This window comes from Numida meleagris, chromosome 11 (assembly GCF_002078875.1).
Source record: "Numida meleagris isolate 19003 breed g44 Domestic line chromosome 11, NumMel1.0, whole genome shotgun sequence".
NCBI lineage: Eukaryota > Metazoa > Chordata > Aves > Galliformes > Numididae > Numida > Numida meleagris.
In genome coordinates this window covers 12,613,013-12,636,253 of record NC_034419.1, presented here as the reverse complement: position 1 = coordinate 12,636,253, position 23,241 = coordinate 12,613,013, and the positions used below count along the sequence as shown (strand labels likewise).

Below are 23,241 nucleotides of genomic sequence, written 5' to 3'. Positions count from 1 at the left end.
TTTGAATGGTATTCCACTTGACAATGGCAGTGAAACTGTCTATGTAGAGGTTAAGTCTGACAGTATTTGCTTTTACCAGTGATACAGTCTCCTTAACAATTAATGGCAGTAGAGCATATCACCAAGGGAAATGTAAGATCTTTGCAGGGTGGGATGACCAGAAAAGTCAAATAACTTAAAGGCAGTGAGGTGATTCTGATTAAGCTGTTGAAGTGACTGACTTCACTGTATTCATGTTCCTTTATGACAAATTGAGTCAATTTGGGGAAATAGAATCTCTGCTATTTGCCTGCTGTATATATTAACTTAGTTCAGTGAGATCAATAAGACACGAAGAAAACTACCAAATCAGTGCAAAGTAATAAAATCAATGCACAACTGTAATGTCATTAACAACACTAGGAACTCTTGCTAGGACTTCTAGAAAGTACAGAGTAATCTTTAGAGAGTCAAAACTAACTACATAGAAATTAGAATTTGTGATAACCTTATAATTTTGGGGAAAGAGCTGTATGTCATCCAGGCTGCAAATGCAGAAGATAATCATTAACAATTTTACAAAAGCAATCCCTTACCAGCAAAATACTTGTACTAGATATGGGAATTGTATACACAGCATTTGCTTTTGTAAACAAAATGAATACTTAGTATGTTTCTCAGAATCAAGTAGATATATGTCAGGAAAAGCTGCCAGCTGTGGATTATCAGCTGCATAATCCTACAAAACAGGTGTATGCACTATGAAAGGGACATATCTGGGGTAGCTTTGCATGCAGTTGACACAAGGGAGCTGTCACTGTGCACTGTCATGAAGGGCTAGCAAAATGTTTAACAGCAGGGGGAAATAATACTGTCATTTCTGTGCAGAGTGATTTTGGGGATTAGGCAGGGGACTCCTTGCTGTATGGAAGTACAGGTACTGAGGCACCATCCATGACAGTGGCATCAAAGGGAAATCTTGGCTCTGTTGGCATTAATAATAAGGACACTTGGTATCACAGTTATGGGTAGGTGACAACATTGTCTTCAGTGTAAGTAAAATAAAAAGCTATGATACTTGGAATATTGGCCATTGTTTGCGGCAGCATTCATTAATACAGTATTGGCTCCAGCAAATATATCAAACTTATCTTCTATTGTTCTACTCATTTCCTTTGGAATATAAAATAAAGTTCAAGGTTTTGGGCTTGAGACCAGCATATCTGATTGCCTAAAGCACTGTCATTTGACAGTAACGTTCAGCAGCTTCATTCATCTACAATTCATATACATAAAATTATCCGTGTAAGAAAGAGAACTTTCTCAGATACCAGGCTGAAGACCAATTCTCCTACAAACCAATAAAGCTTTGCTTTATGCTGTAAGGCCTTGTGTTCACTACAAACACCCAGTTCAAGAGAACCAAAGCCAGCTATTATCCAGGCTTTTTCTCGTTAGGAAAAAATAGATGGGAGAAGTCCTTCACAGCAGAGCTGATCACAGCTCTAGAGGCGCTGCTCTGGAGCGGGCAGCTGCTGCTGGGTGCTTTTTGTGGCTCTGATGCACAGCTGAGGAGCACTGATGTCCCCAACTGTGTCAGAAAATTCAGCTGGGAAATCAGCACTGCCTGCATTGAGTCTCACAATCACTACAGAGTAAACAACTGAAGCTGTGCGGGCAGAAAGAAAAACGTTGCACTCTGGAGACACAGGCTGTCTACAGCATACAACAAAAAGCAGGGAATTGGCAACACCACCAGGCGCACACTGGGACGCTCGTTTTTGTACCTGCAACAGTGGGACTTTGAGAAGCCAAGAGCAGCACCCACGCACTTCGCGTGACTCTTACACACCAGCAGCTCCGGGCACAGCCGAGCCTCAGGTGTGCACGAGGCCACTTGCAGAGAGCTGCCAGCCGGGACACGCCGGCACGAGCCCGCCCTCACACCGCGCGCGGCGGCCGCTGAGCACCGACCCGCCCCTCAGCTGCTGCGAGCCGCCATCGGCACACCCCTTTCCGCCGGAGTGACGCATGCGTGCTAGGAGACGGAGCGTAAGTCTCCATTTTGTGTTCATTTCCTTCCGGGTACCGCTGGGCTTTCCAGCGGGGAGAGGTGGAGAAGGAGGAAGGGGTGGCTGCTGATGAGAGCTGGGTGGGAAGCGCCATGCCGTTCTCTGCGCCGTTCCTCTGGGGCTGAGCGCGCTGCCGCCGCCCGCGCTTCCCGCTCCCCCCGTAGCGTTACCCGCCCCGCGCTGGGCTTCAGGCTGCCCCTCCGCCCCCTTCTTCCCGTTCTTTCCTCCGAGCTGGATGCTCAGAAATCTTTTGCATGCGTTTCGCACCGGTTCCCTGGCTGGGGTCCGCCTGGGCATCTCCCCTTAAGTGGGGTCGGGTTGTGAGGGCTGGGCGGGGTGGGTGTAGGGTAGGTGAGGTGAGGTGCCTGCAGCTCCTGGCGTGAGCCGAGCTCGTGCTCCAAAGGGTGGCACGTGGCTGAGGCGCGGCCCCGCTCTGCAAGCTCTTAATAAATCACTGAAGAATCGACTAGAATCTAAGTGGGGAAATAATGAAAACCTAGTTTAGTTTCTTGTTTCAGGGTAGAAATAAAATACCGTGTGAGATGTTCAACTCAGAGGTGTTCGGGTGCAACTGTGAAGAAAGACAAAAAAAAAACCTGCTTTAAATGACCCTTTTGGGGATTAATGTAGTTAACTTTAAATGGTGATGCTCTTAAAAAGAGGAGAATACAAAGAACGATTCAAAGAATTGCAGACAATGTGTTATCTGTAGGCAGGTTTCCCAGTAATTTGTTTCCAAATGCTGGATGTCAGTGATTCAAATAAAACATTCTGGAATATGTGCTAAGATCTCGGCTACTTAATTTTAAATTGAGTCATAGAAATGCCTAGTGGAAAAAGTGCATGAAACACTTAACCTTTTTCCTCAGGGCAGGATGTCTGTTATCTCCAGCACATAGGAGCTGCCTTGATTTCATAACCTGCTTTCATATTTCCCTTCAAATGCATTTTTAGATTTTCTGAGTATTCTTAAATCTTTGAATGACAGCGGAGGACCATTTCTGCCTTTAAAAGTTACATTCTGTGTGCTGAAAAGAAATTGCACACGCGGTTTACTTTGCTGCCTTTGAGTGCTAGGTGTGGCGTGCTCCTAAAAGCGGGATTTAGTTCGCTTGTCAATTCTGGCACTTACTGGGAGACCTTCGGCTGTGTTTCCTTTAGCTTATATTTTTTTTCCCCCCATGTTTTAAGATGGCTTGGTAGCGTTTCATTCATTATCAGCTGTATAGCTCTTCTGACACAAGTGCTTATTAAAACTCTTCAAAACATGCTGTTTGTATTCATGCTATGTTGTTATAGTCTTGAGGAATCCTAGAAGAGATAAGACAGCAACACATGAAAGCTGTAGAGTCTCCCTGTTTTATTGCTTACACAAAAGGTTTTTTAGTTGTTCAGTCCATTTTTGAGATCTTCAACTGTCATTCTGCTTCTGTTATGGTGTATATCTCCGGGTCCAAGTGCAGTGAGATGAGTGTATTAAATTAAAGCTGTTGCAGTTGTCAAAAATTTAGGTTGGTAGCCTCGGAATTTTATGCTTGCAGCTTCTCTTGACTTTATTATTGACCAAGGAAATGCTTTTACATTTTGGGAAAATTGGAGATTATGGGAACGATACTGGAAACAATGGCTTGGGTCAACTCGTATAACTTCAGGTTGGGAATAGGATTATCCTCTCGTTTTACATATTACAGCTGCATGTGTACTTTATAGGATTTGCAATTTCACAGTTACAATGTATAATCCTGTCATATTCATTTTGTCATCTGTCACACGAATCCCTTTGTGCACTTGCAGTAAATAGAATTACTGAATTTTGTAAATGTCATTCTTTCTTCTCCACTGTGATGACAGATTAATTGATTTCAATTACAAATTCATAAAATTACACAAGTAGATATAACTGTCTTTCTCAGAAAGTTGAAAATATTGCCACTTTTCAACCTTGTCAACTGATTTGTGCATAGAATGGGTATATATAAACAGCTTCAAACAAATCAGGAATGTTTACTGCTAAGTGGCCCAAATATTCATTATTAAGTCTGTGAGAAAACTTGTGTTGACTTCCACAGCTCAAGTTGTAGTATTACAATTATTCTGAAATATGAGCTTATTATTTCCAATGAATTTGGTGCCAACTTATAAGCAGTGCTTTTATTTTGTGCATTATGGTTCATTACTTTTACGTGGTACATGTATTTCCCAATATCATCCATTTTTTCATGATTTTTTTTTTGTTTTAATTATAGCTTAAATGTCTTGTTTATCTTACTGTGGATTCTGTGCACTTATATTTCAACTATTCTTAGAAGGCCGCATATTTTTGTTGCTTTGTTATTTCTGTTAGCTGTAGGAGAAGATGGACACTTTAAACAAGTTTTTAATAAATTATGTTTGGTCACACAAAATAAGACTAAAATGAGGATATATAAGGAGCAGCTTCATAATGTTCAGAAGTTATAAGTTTTACTAGTAAAAGTGAAACTTGTTTAGTTGAACTTGATTCCCATGATTTTGTTGGTTGCCTCTGCAAGTTGGAGCTAGTCCTGTTCATGACTCTCCAGTCATGTGGTTTTACTGGTGAGTAAAAGCAGTTTGCTTGCTGTCTCAGAACCCAGTAGATTAATGACTCAGCAGCTTGAAAGAGCTTTTGCAAAAGTCCTTAATTATGGAGACTGGGGTGAATCAGGCATAGATTTAACAGCTATATGTGTTGATTGTGTGCCTGCAAGGAACAGATTGGACACTTGCTGCTTCAAAGAAGGCTCCTGTTTGTAGGAGCACTTACAGGCACTTATAAAGGAAATCCTGTACCGTAAACGGGACCCTAAATTCATGTTCAGTAAAATGTAATACTTCAGCAAATTGTATTGGACCAGGAGGGCTGAGGTTATCTTCAGAAATGGTAGGTAGGTTCCTGCAGGTGGTTCAGGATGGCAGAAAAGACTATTTTTGAGTAGATGAAAGAGCTGTTTGTAATCTTGTGACCAAAAATAGAGAAAATGTTTATTTACATCTCACAATTAGAACCTTTTGATTTTAATCAGAATGTGTTTTTCTCCCAGCAATACCTAATATTCCTGTTATATCTCATCAAACTTGCAGTGTAATGCGTCTAGCTGAGGAACTCCTTTCATCACCTTCATGTTTATAGATATTCCGAAGAACAGTTTTTTGTTACTTTCACTCTAGTGCTGCCTGTTATTTGATCAAAATGGTACTGTGATTTAGTGTATCAATAGTCAAAAGCATTTCAATTAATTCTTTTGAAGATTAAAAATTCTTTTTTTTATCCTTAGCATTTGTACAGATTTGTAAAGGCTTTAAGTTTCTATGGATCTGATATTGGCCTCGGAAGGTGTTAGGAAATCATTGCACACTGAATTATTTGTCCTGTTAAATTCAGTGGTGTTATGCAAAGAATGAAAATTAGGTACCATCTTAAGTTGTTTGCTGGATTAATGTGCAAGTCTTATCTGAAAAACAGATAATGAATGCATGTTAGAAAATAAGAGGTAACGTACAAGGCTCAAATTTTCATTCAGTTTATATTAAGACTGGAAGTCTGTGTTCTGTTAATAAGAACAGTATTGTGATGCCCTGGACTGATGGTGCGTAAGGTATTTGATAGTCTTTTTGGATGTGGCAATCAGTTTTAAATGACATTCATGCTTTTATTGTTGTTCTTAATGGTCACTAAAATGAAGTGGTGCTGGATTTTCTGTGGTTTCTTTTTGTCAGTATTTTGTTCTTTTTGATGCTGTACCTGGTTTGTACTACCTTCTTGATATTCCACTTTAAAAAACATTCATTAATTTTATATGCTTTACCCATGATCTTTGGCATCTCAATGAATCAAAACCGGTAGCTTCATTACATGCTTATTTAATATACAGTAGCAGAGTAACCAAGCTGACAAGTCTTTAGATTCTTATGTGAGAGGATTTTGAAATTACACTTGCAGAGAAGTGTATGTCTCCTTTTTATCTCTTGTGTGAGGACATCTAACGATTTCAGGCTTTCAGTCTCTTTTTAGTGTATGTATTGTTATTAAATATTTAAGAATGATATGGTCGAGATGCATACTATTTCAGAAAATTGGAATTTTATTCATTACAGAGGATTTTTCAGGTCAAATTTGACTTTAAAACATCCAGTTTTGGAAGGAAATAGGAGAAGGAGAGGACACTAAGGAGCTTGTCTAAATCTAAGCTTTAAAAATCTCTTCCATTTTTTTTGTTTAGGAAAATATGTATTCATATTTGAGACATTAGGTGCATGTATTTATGAGGAAATCAAAATACAGACATGCACATCTCAAATCAAGAGTTTATAGCCTCCACAGTATTCAGCAGAAAATTTCATGACTTTAGACTTCAATCTCCAGTAATATGCCAGCTTTCATAGAAGAGATGCTTAATTTATCCTGTATCTACAATGATATTACTTTGTGAAATTATTGCTTTTTTGGAGTGTTGCTGTATGTAGATTGTCTTCTATTTTTTGGTTCAGTTACCATTACATGATTGTATAAAAGCAGCCATTTGTTTATTAAATATGAACTATTATACAATAAACTAATAAATATTCTAAGGCTATTAATTATAATGCATACTGACTGTATTGTATAGTAAATACTGAGATTTTTTCATATAATAATTATAAATGTACTTGCTAAGTACTGAATTTGGAAAGGAAGTATTCTTGGCAATTGGTCTGTAGTCCTTTGTTCATTGTACGTAGGTCATTCTGAAAGTAATGTTTCCTATTTATTTTCCTGGAAATTACAACGGATACAGAGAGCACAACAGCACTGTTTGACTTTCTTAGCTGCAAATGACTGTTTTTCAACAAAGTCACCACTGTTAGCTATACACTTTTGGCAGTGATGAACAAGAGCCTGCATGCTCATGAGTGGAAGGGTTCGACCTCTACTGCCATCCCACCAACATCTGTCTCCAATGTCCTAGGCCAACATAATAAAATAGGAGGCATTACTTTTGGAGCAACCCTCGTAGTTACTGTCTGTAACTATAACAAAATCAGGATTAGTCTTTTCATCTGTTATGTAAATATGATGGATCTAAATAGGAAGTGTTTAACTCAGGTTGGATGTTCACGAGGCAGAGTGCAAATAATCTGCCTGTGTTTTCTGAAGTCAGGGTACAGGTTGCTGTACTTCACTGTTAGACTAAGTAGGGCATTTTAGTATGGATATTTTTAAGGGAGTAGGCAAATAAATGGAAAGAGCTTACGTAGGAAAACAAATATTTTTAGAGTGCTTGTATGCCTAAAGATGTAGACAAGTGTTTTAAAATTTGCAAAGAAAATACCAAAGTACTGAAGGGTTTATTCAGTGAATTTGGAGGTGTTTTTTCTTTTATTTTTTTTTTAGTGTAATGCTCATTTTTGAGGTACACTTGGAATGTATGTAAGCATTCTCTGCCAGTACATTGAAATATAGATGTGAAGATAGTATTAGAAAAAATCAAAGCGCCCTGTTATTTCTTGCTTGCATAAGCTTTTACAAGGACTGGAGAGACACGTGGAAAGTTGCTTGAGTTGGGTGAATCTCCTTACAACTCAGAAAATTGCTCTTGGAAACTTGGGATAACCTGGAGTGCTGTTTATCCTCTGAACTGGATTTACACTGCAGTAGAACAGAGAAAGCGCTGCTCTGCTCAGGCATTGTCCTGGCTGAGGTGATGAGGCCTTCTAGCTTAACTGCACTTGTGCACGTGCTCCTGTAAGTCCAGCAGGTTTGTTTAAATGAGTATGACTGTGATCCCAAGTGGACTAGATACTAATTAAATCTTACTGAGTTTCTTCATTGAGAGGTGGCAGCTTCTTAGCTCTCAACAACAGTAGAAATGCTTGTGGTCTGCTTTAGAGATAAGCTGAAATACTGCTGCTTCTTTGTAGGCACTTTTTGCAGGCTTCCCAGCATGCAAGTACTGCATCAAAACTGGGTTTATTCAACAGTACCATCAAACTGGGATGTGGTCATGTAAAGGATCAGCAGTTTTCTTGCTTTACTACATGTGGAAGTATTTGCTCTACACTTACCACTCTGTGGAACAGTATAACTCTTCCCTGTCCTTTGCAGTTCTGAACCCATTAATGTTTTTAATTCTGAAAGGTTCAAAATAATGCATCTTTAAAATGTTGGAGAAGAAGGGGAACAGTTAATGTTCCCAATATTTTGTAAAAGTGTTTTCCAGAAAATTCTTGATTTTCTAAGATCCCAGACTTGAGTTGTTTGTCAATGTACTAGAAGAGTGCATATTGAACTCAAACAATGGTCTACACGCAGTGATTATAAACCAGCCAACAGCTAAGTTTGGTTCTGCTTGATCCTTGCCATAAGAATGACCGAGGGGTGGTTTTTGTAAGTATTGGAGTTCAGAATAAAAATATTACATGGCCTATCAGTAATGAACATTAATAAAATTTCTGCTTTGTAAGCTTAACTAGTTAAGTGCATTATGGACATATCTGTGGCCTAAACCGTGAGTCAATAAATGGTTTTTCTTGGATGTGCTTTCTGAATAGCCCTGTCTTAAAATCTATTGAAATACACGCAACTATAAATATTTAGTCTTCCTAGAAGAAGCCTCTTATTAGAAAATGCCAGAAAATTTAGGAGAATTTATTGTGATGCTAAATTAGAGTGAATTAATGTAGTGTGTATACAGTCAAGTGTATTTCTCTGTCTTTTTTCATTAGGGTAAATGTTACTGCTTAACAGATGTTAATGTTGTTTCCTCTTAAAAACAATACCTAATTGTTTATTTTGATTATCTAAGGATGTTAAAAAATTTAGATGGCAGTAATGGGAATGGGGGGAGAAAAGCAATTTTAGCTACAAATCAGATGGAAGCTGGGGCTTCAGCCAGTTTCGGCATAGATGTTGTAAAAACCAAAACAAACAGAAAGACAGACCTTGGAGGCCGTTTCATCTCTTTGCATCTTTTCACAGAAATGTCTTTCCTTTAATGATGTGAATGATTGAACTAAACTTTTTTCCTTATAAACTCTGATGAGCATTTTATAGATTGTAGCTTTCCTAGGTGGAAACTGTAATAATTAATGATAACCTGTGGGTTTGTGGAACAGGACTTCCTTCTACCCCAAACAGAACAAAACTGAGGTTTACTTTAATGAGAAGTGAGATTTCATTTCACGCTAATCAATTGCAACGCAACAACATAATCATAAGTTATTTCAATATCTATGTAGAATGTTTTCACCTTATTCTAATTTAAATTAGTGTCTCTGTCTGGAAATTGGGCCTTACTCAAGTTTCAGTTTCTCTGATGTATGTTTCCAAATGCTAGGTCTCCTATGCCTCTGCAAGGTCAGAATGCTTTACACTGTCAGACTGTGTAAGTGTCTGTACACAGTGATCAACTCTCTCCTCAACCTTTGTGATAAGCTAAATAAATTAAACTCCTTATTAGGAACAGATGAGGATATCAGATAGCTGTGGCAAAAGACAAGCTGTAGGATAAAATCCACTGTGAATAAAGGAGATAAAAGAACACCAAAACTGCTGGCAGAAGAGGAATATGATTGTAGCCATAGTTAGAATAGACTTGTTTGGCATTCAACAAAATCAAATAATGAATCAGTGACAGAGAGAAATGGCAGAGTCCATTTCTGGAGAAGTGCCTTGCGTTTGCATGATCCCACCTTAATGTGTCTTAGCTCTCTGTAACACCTGTTTCAAATGTTGATAAACTCTGTTCTGCTGCTTACCCTCTCAGAGGCTAGGTCAAATATTAGAACATTTACTTTCAAAGATCTGACAGTGGATGAAGTGGCCAAACCTACATGACTGAGGTTGCTGCTGGTAGATAGCCCTGGGGTAGTAGCACTTCAGGAGGGAAGCATCCAGTATATCCAGTTACAAATTCATGTAGTTAGAAGGGCTTTTTGATACTTTCTTTACAACTCTTCTAAGATGTAAGTGCTTTGTTAAACTGAATAATTTCTTGTAAATGCAAAGAAGGTAAGCTTTTAAACCAAGTAGTACAGAATCAGAACTAGTGCTGCTGAAGTGCATTATTTGAAACAAACAGAAACCTGTATCCTTGTGCAATTGCTGTTTAGTTTTAGGTAAATACTAAATTAGTGAAGTTTTTACTCACTTTTGTTCTTTTCTCGAAAGTAACTTCAGTAGCTTAAAACTGCCTTTGTTAGTTGTATTGGACTTCCTTGCTGTGGTTGCCAGCTTGGATGGAGCCTTGTCACCATCAGTGCAGAATGACTCTGCTGATAGAGCTTATGTGTTCTGAATCTAAACAGTTTTTTAGCTCTCCATGTTAATGCTCACTTCAGAAGTCACGTAATTAGCTTGCAGTAAGCTAGTTTAAGGTTTGCGAGAAGTGTAATGCTTCTTTGTTTAATTTTCCGAGTGCTGATAAGTCAGTTGTTTGCAACTCTTGTGACATTTGTCTGTCCGCAAAGGAAGGAATTGTCAGCTAGTTTCAACTAAAGCCAATTTGTGTTTAGTTCTAAGAACATGTTCTTTGTAAGTAGAGGTTTTTCTTACTTGTCAGCACTGCTCTCTAGGTTATTTATGCTGTGGTCTTGATTTTGCTCTTCAGCTCTGAAATCAAAGATAACCAGCTAGAGATGCTTAAATAGTGTCCCGTGTGGGCCCCTGAGTGGTCTGGGAGGGAACTATCAGCCCCTCCTATCAGAACAAATCTTTTTACATAGTTGTGTAGTTTACGTTTTCTTCTCTTACATGTGAATTATTGTCAGTTTTCTGTCATTCAATTTAACTGACAGAAAGTTGTTTAACTGACAGAAAGGGCTTTTCTCTCTAGAGCTGAATTGTGAGCGCCTTTGGCTGGATACTCAGGGAATTGCAGAGGAATCTTTCCTGACCCTGAGATTCTTAAGATTGTTGTCTATCTCCAGAAAAATTTAAAGATATAATTGTTTTGGTTATGTGTTGTCTTTTTTCCTTAACTAGTTTTTTTGTTATCTGCATTGTTACCTAAAAACTGTGACTACCATTGTGCAAATCTGATTAAAATTATCTGTGCTGTTTCAAAGGTCAGGTGCATTCAGTGAATTTCCTTTCAAATTACTTTGTTTATTCTGTGTACGTATGCATCTTGAGCTTTAAAAAGGTCAGGAGAAGAGATTCATTTTGGAATTTAAAGAAGGTAGTTTTTTACTGCAGCTAACCCTTGTTAGTTTCATTTGAACTAATGAAAATTGTTTTCCTTTTGTTTCTTTTTTTTGCAATGTTTTATTTTTGTAGTGAAGCTCACTTGTTACTGAGGTCCATTTTAAAATAAAACAGAAGTGCATTTATTTAATTATTTTTTGTTTAAAAGTAGATAATGCTTGCATAAGTTAAACTAGTTTTGTTTTGGTTTTGGTTTCTTGACTGACTTCATTCATGTAGCAGACTAACTTTCCTCTCTGGTGTAACATACTTACAGAATATACAGTATTTAACTGTCTTTTGCCATAAATTAAAAAACAACAACAACAACAACAACAAAATAGAGTGATGGTGCAATCCCTTAGAATTTGTGAGACCTGCTTATTAATGACCATGTTCAGCAATATAACCATAGAAGGTTTCATATGTGAGTCAGTGATGCGTAACAAATTGCAGCTTTCAGTCACAGAACCACTAACGATCAGGTCAGTTAAATCTTTATTTCTAGGCAGGAAGGAAGAGGAGGAAGATCCTGCATCTGTAAGAATCACATAGAATCATATAGAATTGCTCAGGTGTCAAAACTTTGTCCCCCGTGCATGGTTTTGATAAACTTGAATCCTAGTCCAGCTGAGTGTTATGCCAGTGCAGTGAAACAAGAGAAACAGAAAGCAGGAGAAAGTAGAGTGAGAAAAGATTTTTCTTTGAAGGGAGACTAATCATACTTAGCTTTGATGAGGATGAAGTGTAAGACCTGATGTTGCACATAATCAGAATTAGAAATGGGTGATTATCCACAGTATGTGGTGTATGTAAATACCTCGAATAATTCGTAAAGATTCTAAAAACATTGAATACTTATTTCCTTATCTTTTCCCAAGTTCTACTGTAATGTAGAACTCAATTCATATTAACATCCGTAGCTTTATACATAATCAAACTCTGGTACTAGTGAAAAGTTGTCCAACTTTCTGATACGTGGTAACTCTCTTAAAATATTTGGTCTTGTTTGTAGGTTCCAGTTCTCTTGGTTACCGAGTGTCCTGTGAGATACACCAGAAGTCCTGTAATGAGGGATACTCAGCTCTCTTGAATTTTTCTGTTATGGTTTGCAACTGAGACAAGAGCAGCTGCTTCTCTGTGTGTGAAAATTTGGTGTACTTGTGCATGCCCAAATGTTCTGATCTCTTAATTCTGTAGTGGACAAGGTATAATCGTGCCCTTCACTCCTTTCACGCATTTATGGTACTGTCGTTCAGAACTTGTAATGGATACTTTAGTGCGATTTCTGGATAGAATGCAGTAATAGGTGACTTCAAATTGGTGTAGCTTTATCTCAGAATTTTTATAAATAACAATAAGAGTCAAAAATTTAAAAATGCGGTATGTTATATCGGTTCTTAAAGATTTAATTTGGAAGTAGCAATGAGCCCAGAATGTAAGAACAGGAATAGACGCACAGTAATCAAATGGTCCTAATAGAGGATAAAAGCATATGCCAGTGAAGCAAATGTGAACGTGTGGGTGGCACTGCTTGGTTAGCGGTGAAGCTTATGCCACGTCATTTCTGTCCTTCAGCCAAAATGATATTTCAGCAAAAGAGCGTTTCAGTTCCTCAGAGAAATGAGAGTTACTGGAGCTGACCTCGTGAACGTTTACTTGTGAAGAAGCATTGTTTCTTTGAATGTTATTGCATATCTTCATTATCTTTGCATATGTACTGGGTGTAGTAGCACAGGACTGCTTTGCCAAAGTTACTTCTAGTGTAAATCAGTGTTTGGATTGGGCTCTTGTAACTGCAGAGTATGTATTACAGGTATATGGCACAGGACACTCCTGCTTTCACCTTCTGGTTTGTATATAACGCTTGCAGGTGTAATTAAAAAGGAAAACAACTTTTTTAATTGCAAAGAGGGCAAGTTAACTATCAGTTAGTGCATGTTATTCTGAGTGCACCTGTGATGCTCCTGTGAGTGGCTGCTATTGGGTTCTGGCAACAATACTGTGCTGATTTTGGGCCCAATTTCAAGAAAATTATTTAAGCTGGAAAGTTGTAGTTGTATTTTTCTTCTTAGCTTCAGAGACATTCCATCATAAACATAAATAATATATGTAAAACATGGAAGTAAATTATACTCTGAGTATGAGCATTATTCATTCTGTCCACATATATAATGCATTTATGCTGTTTTATCCATTTAGGATTCTGTGCTTATAATTGATGGAAATAGTTATGCATTTCTTGAGCTCTGCTTTGTTTTGAAATATGTAAACTATAGTTTCAGGAAGCTTGAAGAGAGCGCTGGAGAATACAAAGCATCAAGTATTGTCAGTATTGATGAAAAACATAAATCAGAAAAAACCTGTCTGATAGCATTGTTTAAATAGCTTCTCATAAATGCACAAGATTCTCGTTAGTCCAACATCAGAAGGCTAATGAATATTAATGAATGAGATCAAAGACATATTTAAAAATCAAAGCAAGTAAACAACAATTATTTTTAAAAATTATGTAAGTTTAGAACTACACAGAAATATGCATCTTCCTAACTGAATAGCTCCATGAGAAGTTTTCCTTGAAAATGTTTTTCCTGAAATATGTTTATGTTGAAGGAGATGGGCTTTATGGAATATAAGCAAAACAGATATATAAGATATGTACATCAACATCTCAAATGTAAGAAGTGTTTAAATACAGTATATTCAATACAACTACAAATTCAACTGTGGGCTTTTGCAGGCTGGGAATTGGAGCTTAAGCAGAGTCCAGCGTTTGAGCTTGACTTAGACTGCCTTTTGTGTCAATACGAATTAGGGAAATACCAAGGAGGAAATTACTTTTGATGTCTCAGACTTCTGCTGATCCCTTCTGTATGTTCTAGTGTTTCTGATCAACGGTTACAGTGTGTATATGCTTCAGCTGAAGTCATTCTGTTGAACAGCTTGTATGTGACTCAACAAAAATTCTGATGTTTGAATGTAAGAGTAATGTCAAGAACCATCTTCACCTTAACATTTGCTCTTCTAAATGTATACTGTATGGCATGAACTCTGTACTGCAGTTATTTAAAATTTGAACTGTGCATACTACTAGTATTACATGGAGTAAATATTGCATTGTCAGAACATAATGCAAATTGAACTTCAAAGATGCATAGAAATAATTTGAATGGATTGTTAAGTAGTACTTGTCCGTCCTCTTTAAATAGATATATTTGATTAGTAAATTTTCTGTTCCACTGGAGTAAAAAAAAAAACCCAACAAACAGTGATTGATTTCTGTGAGGTAGTTTGGAATAAATAATAGGTGTAGGCCTGAGTTGGGATACCTTTTATTTTTACTTTTGCATTCCTTTTTTTTTTTTCTAAATTTTATGTCTGTTTGATCTTATTCACAATTCTGTGAGGATTTTAATCCATTTAATCTACAAAGTCGTAATGCAAATAATGTTTCAAAGGCACAGATCTCCTGGTGCAACACAGCGCAGTGTCCTGGTCATGAAGTACTCCATCCCTATGGGCAGTAGTGACGTTATTGGCAGTTTGTGATTCCTACGAACTTTAATGGCGATGTAGGGCTCACGAGAGGCTTCTTCAAATACTGTCAAAGTAACGGTTTCATTTTGAACCTAGATATAAAGCTAATGGTATCTAACAGCTTTTAGTGTCACTGAATCGAATTTCTCAAGTAGAAAGAGCATTTGACATTCTGTTTTAAAGTGACCGTATGTTTGACCCAGTTCTGTGATTGTGGTGTCATCACAATCGTATCTCGCTGCTGTAGGCTCTTGGAGGCTGACAAGCGGAACAAGTTGCTTTAGCTCACATAGCTCATCTGTCACATTGAGCAGCCTTCAGATTTCTATTAGCTGAATGAAATGGGGAGGAAGTACTCCCCCTGCTTATCTGTGTACTGAGCAGGATGCTCAGCACTCTGGTAATAGGGTGAAACAAAATGCTGGAGAAATAGGGGTTAACAATATTTCCAGAGATGCAAATGTAAGCCACATCTAATAATTAAAAGGCGTGTGATTTTAAAAAACAGAAATAATCTCCAGGTATGAGATAGAAGGATTTGGATTACATGGAAAGTTAATTTCCAAGGAAGGCTTGTGATTACCTTATCTGAAAAGAAAAATGAAATTCTTTTAGTTGTCCTTAGCAATGTACATTAAAGATACAATTTTATGGTTCAGCAGGGCAGTGACAGTCATCTGCGTCTTCATAGTGAGCGCTTCCTTAGCATTTGAAATGTGTGAACTGTGGAGATTTTCTTATGTTTTCCCAAAATAGCATAGCTGAGAATTTTGTATGCTGTAGGCCAAATAATCTCACCATAATCTCAACACAAAGCTCTTTGAAGTTCTCTAAAAGCAATGTTATGGCATTGATTTTGTGCAGGTTGCTCTTTGAAGTTTGTATGTGAGCGGCCTGACTGCCGTACTCTTGCAGCGACCAATTAGCATTCTTCATTTTGAGAGTATTGGCAAAAGAAGCACTGAGCATGATGGTTAGTAAATGTTGATGAAAGTTTTTCCCATATCAAACAGGATATTTTTTTTTCTAGCCCTTCAAATTTATGGTAGGTTTTTTTAAAATGCTTCTTTCCAGAGTGACTGTCAAATGGTCTTATTCAGCTTGAGAGACAGTAATCAGTAGTAACACTCCATTTAGGGTAATTAAATTGAACACTATAGGAAAGTACATAATGCTTCAATTTGTGTTCACTTGAATTTGGCTATTCAACTTTGATGGGATTTCCATTGAACTAAATATTTCATTTTACAGTAATACACCATTTAACTCTTATCTGAGTAAAATTTGGAAAGTGAGTGTTTCATCGATCCTTGTATTTATCTGTAGTAACCACTTAAGACTTTTCTAAACATGATTTTTGGTCCTGAACTAGCAGATTTTTAAAAAATCTTTAAGTACTGAATGCTGTTTTTTTTTTTTTTTGATTGAACTTTTTCCTATTGGAACACTGAAAGTAAATTATGTATAACTTTGAATATTTATAATAAATTTGTATCCTTAAGAACTGTTTGATAGCTCACAAATATATTTAAAAAATAAGTATTTGGAGGAAAATATTTATGGGTTGAATTTTTAAATACATTAAGCTGTGGTATAATAGACATAAAATACTTGACTTGTTTTTTAGTCATTACAAGTTTTACAATAGTGAGATGATTCATGTAGTTATGATTATTTTTTTTTTTAAACAAAACTTTCTGCTTTGGCCTACTTTTCTCCTACATTAAGATGTCATTCCTCTAAATACATAGAAAAATATGTAGCTCATCAGTACAGCTAATATTGGTAACTGTAATGAGAAAATGTGCACATTCAAAGGTATGCTTGCAAGATTGTGACTTCTTACAGAGAAGACATATCCCTGGGTTATTTTACATTTCTTTTTCTTTTTTTTTTGATACTGCTGTGAATTGCCTTTTTGAATTTACATCAACTTGCATCTAATTAGATGTGTGTTTGCCTGATATTTAAGAATAACTTAAACTAATTTAAGTGCAAAACTGACTGCAAGTATAATTTTAATATGGAAAACTAATCGTGCTATGGTGGTATGGATTTTCTTTTACTCTTGGAGCATTTAAAAATTTTTTTTCAGTCAGTAGTCTCAGAAAACTAGCTCTGTATGAAGTGCTGAGGCTGCTGGATGTAATATTTGGAGATGGACAACATTAAGTTGAAGTACTTGTGGAATTGTTTTGTGACTTTTTTATTTAAAAGAGTGCTGATTACATGTTTATCTATTGCTGCTGTAAACACAAAGCACCTTACCCATGACTACACCATGTGCCTTAAAATGTCCCATTGTGGACACAAAATATGCTTTCTCTGCCATGAAAGTAACAAGCTTCATTGATGGTGGACACCCAGGGTTGTCTAGAAAACGGACAAATAACAGAACTGATGATCATTCGAGGGATGATAATGAGGCATCAGTGTAGAAACATTGTGATCATCTGCCTTCTAACACCTTCTGGCTTTAGCTAGGAACAACCACAAGCTGGGCTGTTTTTTTTCTTTTTCCTGTTAAGAATGATTGTGGCAGACCTCCAGTAAAATAATCTGTATGTGGCAGATAACAGAAATAGAATCTGATATTTAAGAATGTAGTACATTGCACTGGGGGAGAAGCCTTTTATTAATACTGAGTTTATTTAGAGTGATGCTGTACAAAATTACTCAAAAGGAATACACTACTGATATTTTCGTGGAGGAAATAATGAGTGGAACTAATAAGAAAAGGGCTGTGGAAGGTTTGGCGTATGTGTGAATTAGAAAAATATAAATACACGAACTTCACAACTTCAGAGGGAGTAGAAGGGTCATTCTGTGGTAGTGGGTACGTGGTGAATTGCACAAGATCTGAAAAAATGAGGGCTGCATTTGTCATATCTAAGGGAAAAGCTGAAGTGTGTGTCTGCCCATAACCCTACCAGTGATAAAATGATTACAGTATGCCTTTGGGAGACACCAATCAGTATGACTATCATAGGGTAGAACAACTGATGTCAGTCCCGCTGATGAGCTCTGTGGGCGGCTTAGAGAGCTGTGATACAACACCAAGAAAAATATCTTCTTTGTACCCAGGATCTGTGTGGAAAATTTGAAAATAAGGCTCGTAAAAATGAGATGGGATACGATGTCCTAGGTTTGAAAAATGAGATAAAGGCATTCAGCTGAATTCCATTCACCTGGTCTTTATAGATGGCAGCCACACAGATGAGAACGTAATGAAGAGCCAGAATGGCTATTGGTCATCTTGAAGACTGGGAGTGTAATGAACTACCCACAGGGCAGTTTGTTGATGAAATTTGTTGTTAGTGTATTTAAAAAGTGTCATTATCTGTATAATTTAAAGGCCCACTGCTTTAGTCAAAATAAGTCAAACTGTGACTTCAGAACATGTACATTTCGCTGATCTTCCTTGATGGAGGCAAGTAGGTTGTGTGAGGCTGAAGTGCTTGTGCTGGGAGGCTTGCTGACATCTGAAGAAGCTGGGAAATGGAGGAGCAGCCACTTCCCTTGAATCCATTTGATAATCCCTTTCCAGCTTAAATTTTGGCTTGTACAAAATGATCTTTTGGCTCTGCTTAGTTGTGTCACTGACAAATGTACAGGATAGTTCCCCTGTAACTTCTCTTTTTACTGATGCATACGTAATTACTTACAAATATTGATATTGTAAACCTTTATAGCCTCAAATTCAGGAAGGAGAAGATATTGTAAAGGTATGCGCATTTGTTATGTTGTGTTGACAAACATTGCCACACACCCTTTGCTGTTATATTCACAGATCTAAAGTTCATGGATTAAAGATAAAGCTGACAGGACAACTTCTTTAGCCACCTGGAGTTCCTATCATACAAAACTGCTGAGCGGTAGTTAGAGGGAAAATGTAAAGAAAGTTGATGTGCTGAGGGTGGCCAAATCTTAGGGAATGATTGCTGACTTTAGCTTTGTTCACAGTGGTTAAGTTATTCTGGTGTAGTTATGTTTGCAAAGATTAATGCTAGGTGTATTTAAAAATAAATGCACTGGTTTTGCTTCTGGTCATTAGTTCAATAGTGCTAGGTAGGGAAAAAATGTTAAAAGTGGTATTTTTCGAGGCTCTTCTGAATTTACACCAGGCTTGCCCATATAGTTGCATCTATACAGAAAGCAGGAGATAAGATATGTAATACTGCAGAGATCTGATTCCCCCCTCCTTGCCCCCAGCCCACTGCGTACTGGATAATTTCTGTGGATAAATCCCCGAAATTTAAGTAACTGAGGATGATAGTTAAATATGTACAAAGTGTCTTGGTAACTTCAGGATCTGAAGAGAATTTAGCATTCTGTGTAGAATTACTTATTCTTTGATTTGTATTTAAAATGGAAATACATGGGTTGTTTGGTTTTTCTCTTTTTAGGCAAAAAAAGGAAAAAAAAAGAGTGGATAATGCATCAAGCTCTGTAGCAAAGACTCATTTTCATCCCATGATCTCACCTCTGGTTTCAATAAGTTCTTCCTTTCATTTTGAGATTTTCTGATGTCAGCTTAGGAAAAGTTGAACTTTTGATATCACACTTCAGTGATAACAATTCCAATATCCCAGAAAAGAACTGTGATAATTAAAGGAGTCTGCAACACAAAAGGAAGATTTAGAAATGAAAGACAGTCGCATTATGCACTGAAATTTAAGCTAGTGTAGACGTGTGTTGTCATGAATTGTAACTAACTGTGATCAACTGTTGAAACGTTTGTTAAACAACAGATTTGTGTAATATAGAAGAAATGAGCGTGTGGTATGGGTTTGATATTTTTCTGTGCCTGTTTGTGTTTTATGACACGGTAAATTGATTTTTAATGTTCATATGCACAGTTAAGCTGTTTATAGGTAGATGAACGCACAAAAAAGATTGGAATTGGAACAGATTTTTGTGACGACTAAAAGTATTTTCAAAGGAAAACTTTTGAGATGCAAGGAAGTATACTTGTGTGTGACAGCAGCAGTTTGTAGGTTTATAGCTGTTTGTACCTGCTTAATCTTCTGTTTAATTATAGTTATTAACAGGCACTTGCCTGTTGTATTGCACGTGATAGGTGACCTATCTAACTAAATACGCATACTTTAATCCTTACTGTATTCATCTTTAACTTAGAGTCTTGGCTTCCATTTCTCTGCCCCTGGTTCCCTTTATCCTGTTTTTATTTTGATAAAGAATCCTTTCAGTGTCTGAATCCTTTATGTGGGCACAGTACTTTTAAGATGCATTTTTTTCCCAGATGACCTCCTTCATGGATCTGATATTCCTAAGAGAATTGTCTGTGGTAAAGTATTTGTGTATATATATGTGTATGTATAAATATATGCGTGTATGTATATATATATACACACACTTTGAAAATATAATTGCATGGAACCATGTAGGTTGAATTTTGTTGTATAAATTTTCTGAATTTGAAATAGCTGACTTTGGAAACTTGTTTCTATATCCTGCAAAATGTAGAATTAGTATGTCCTTTTAATTTATGCGTAGAAGTTATTTACATAGAGAATATTTTTAGTAATAGAATAACAATTATATTATTGACACGTTGCGTGCAAGTGTCATCAAATTTAGGTTCCCTTTTGCCAAACACAATTGGTAAGTCCTTAGAATCCCCCGATAAACATGTCTGCTTTAAGGTCAGTCCAGACCTCGTGGACTGCTTTTGCTTTCTTCGATAAAAGCAGAAGCAAGCATGCCAAATTGCTTTCCTCCAGCTTAACCCTAGCACCGTTTGAATTCATAAATGCTACAAAAGGGAAGCTTATAAACGCATGCAACAGTGAAGTGGAAAAATGTCATGCCTACCTAATCTATTTCCTGGGAAGAGGAGGAAATCTTTTTATTCCTTTTATTACTCAAGTCTCAGTAAATATGAGTTTTGAATCTTATGCTTAGAATCAAGAATTGTCTTTCATATTTTCAGTGGCTATAAAGCCAACGTTTTTTGCCTTTGATATATTGTCTCTGAAATGAGACAATAAAGGAATCTTTCTTTTACTGTATTGAATTAGAATAGCAAGCTGTGTTTTACTTTTTTTCCTCACTTTTTTGATACTTGTTTATACAGTACCTGTTAAATGTTTTTTTCTGAAGCTTTTGGTTGCAAGATGAAGTATTCAAGTGGTAGCACACCATTTAGCAGGTGAAACAAAGAATTGCTGCACAAGGGCTCTCTATGGTATCTAGTTTACAGAAGCATTAGAAATGGCATCAATGAGAGTTTTGCTGCTCTTTGATAACAAATACATAGTTTTAAATAACTGGGACAGAAAGCAAACGATCTTAAGACAGAGCACTTGTGAGAGAAGTAGGTGTTCACACTGTAAACAGGGTTGTTCCTAGAGGCGGGGAGGGAATCCTGCCATGGTATTTCTCTATCATCAAGTTTTCGTCATAGCTTTTTATCTCAGCGCAAACTGTACTAGCAGCAGCAACTTTGCAGTGCGTGTTTTTTCAGACTTGAGGAAGATGGATTCTCAAGAAAGGAAGTGAAAATGAAGTAATAGTGGCTAAGGTTTAGTGCGTGTGTTGATTACTGCATGTTTTTGTATGTGTAAGTTGAATAGCTGAATGAAGTAATTTTTCCCATTAGTTTTTATAATCATTTGCTTATGTTATCTTAGATACTTCACATACGGCTGAGGTGATATTGTTGTCACATAATTTTTAATTCCTTGTTCACAGATTATGACTGATGAGTTCTGAGTCTCATCTGAAGTTGTAGATAGAGTGGAAAAATGGCTTTTGTCAAGGACACTACTAGGTTATGCACACTGTTCCTTTTCAAAACACAAAAAGAATTCTTACCAAGAGTGGAATATAGGTGCATGTAGCTTGTACAAATATTTATTTGTATTTCACTTACACTGTAGGGATTTTAAATACGTGGTGTGATTTTAAAAACAAAAAAAAAAGGCTTCCATGAGTGCTGGTGGTTTTCATCTTTTATGGAGTTATTACAGAAACAATGCTTGGAAGAATTTTCTGGCTGCTCATATTTGGCAGTATATTTGCTGCAAGAGCCCAGCAGTCATTGTCCTTCAAATCTCCTAAGACTGTTTTCCACACCTTGAAAATTAGGATTATACCTTTCAGGTTACATGCCATGTGACTGTACAGGTTTTCTACATAGTAGCAGCCAAATTTATGTTTGAATTTAGGTATGGATTACTTAGTGTGGTAGCATGTTTTCCTGGGGGGTACATCATATGATCTTAAAATTCCCTGTATGATAATAGGAAGAAAAGTACCATGGCTTCATACAACCTGAAATGTGAACTTTACCGAAATTCAAGTTCTGTAATGCTTCTTTCTGACCTAAGAGATTGAGAGGATACGAGAAATCGCCGTTGTTTCAGGATTAGTGTTCCGTTGTTATACCAGTATTTCTTGTGTAAGATGGAAATATTTATAGTAATCAGTCAAAACTGTTCTTTTGTAAGTGAAATAAAGCAGTTAACCTTTGTAAGCTGTTATTGTTGGAAACATCTTTGGTTTGCTTTCCTGAAAGTGGTTTAACGGTGTTATAAACTGTTACCTGGAATCAGGTGAATCTACAAACAGAATTTAAGGAAGAATGTGCCCCTCAAGTTTTAAAGATGTGTAACTAGTATCTCATGTCTTATCAACAGGTTTTACTTTCTCTCATCGTAAACATTGTGACTTAAAACAATGTAGTTATAATGTTGACATTCTACACCTAACAAACGCTGAATCATTCTATTTTGAAAGATGCTACTTAAACCCAAGTGCCAATATTTTCTCAAGGAGCGGTTTGTTGTAGTGCCAAGCCTTAAATACGACAGGTAATTCTTAAGTTAAAATCACCTTCCTTCCAAATGTTGTCAATTCTTTAAAAAAAAAAAAAAAAAAGACTATTTCAGTTGATAGTCTGTCAACCAAGTGAGAGATCAGCAGAATTTTATAGGATGCAGATGGCACAGAAAGATGTAGTATTTCAGTGCTAGTGCACATTTTTCATTCTCTATCTGATGACAATCTGGTTATTAGGTTGTTATTTTTCTCACAAAATGGAGCATGTGGCTAATAATTAGATTGCTTTGAAGCCTGTTCAAAATGCTGATATATTTCTCATAATCCTTTTGCCCTGGGTTGCATTTGCTAAGGGCTAACTTCTTAGTCTTGTGGGAAAAAACCGAACTTGTTCACTGGACTAAACGTGAAAAATGCAGTTAAGCCCGATTTTCTAGTGAGAATATAATGTGCAACAAAATTCTCTCTGTGCCATACTCTTGAAGCCTTAGCTTCTGAGCAGAAATGGCAAAAGGAAGTTCAGATTACCCTTAAAGGGATCCCACTTAGTCATAGTTGGTCTGAAATTAAACTTTAATTATTGAATTAAGTATTTTAGCCTTTCTTTTTTTAGCACTTAAAGATCAGCAGCAAAATACATTGGTCTGATTAAGTATGTACTGCTTACAC

At 36.8% G+C, this 23,241-nt stretch overlaps 1 protein-coding gene across 9 annotated transcripts in view; it reads left to right on the top strand.

Moving 5' to 3' along the window:
- FHIT (fragile histidine triad) overlaps nucleotides 1,630-23,241 on the top strand; it is a 542,632-nt gene continuing 521,020 nt past the window's right edge. For 5 of the 9 annotated variants that reach the window (XR_002442349.1, XR_002442348.1, XR_002442347.1 and 2 more), the window contains exon 1: nucleotides 1,684-2,031. Coding sequence is in view for 1 of the 9 variants with exons in the window: in XM_021409041.1 (XP_021264716.1) it covers nucleotides 2,011-2,031 (21 nt within the window). In the remaining 8 variants the exon portion in view is untranslated. Of the gene's footprint in view, nucleotides 2,032-23,241 lie in introns of all 9 variants that reach the window. The other 4 variants (XR_002442354.1, XR_002442353.1, XR_002442357.1 and 1 more) reach the window with 3 other exon arrangements.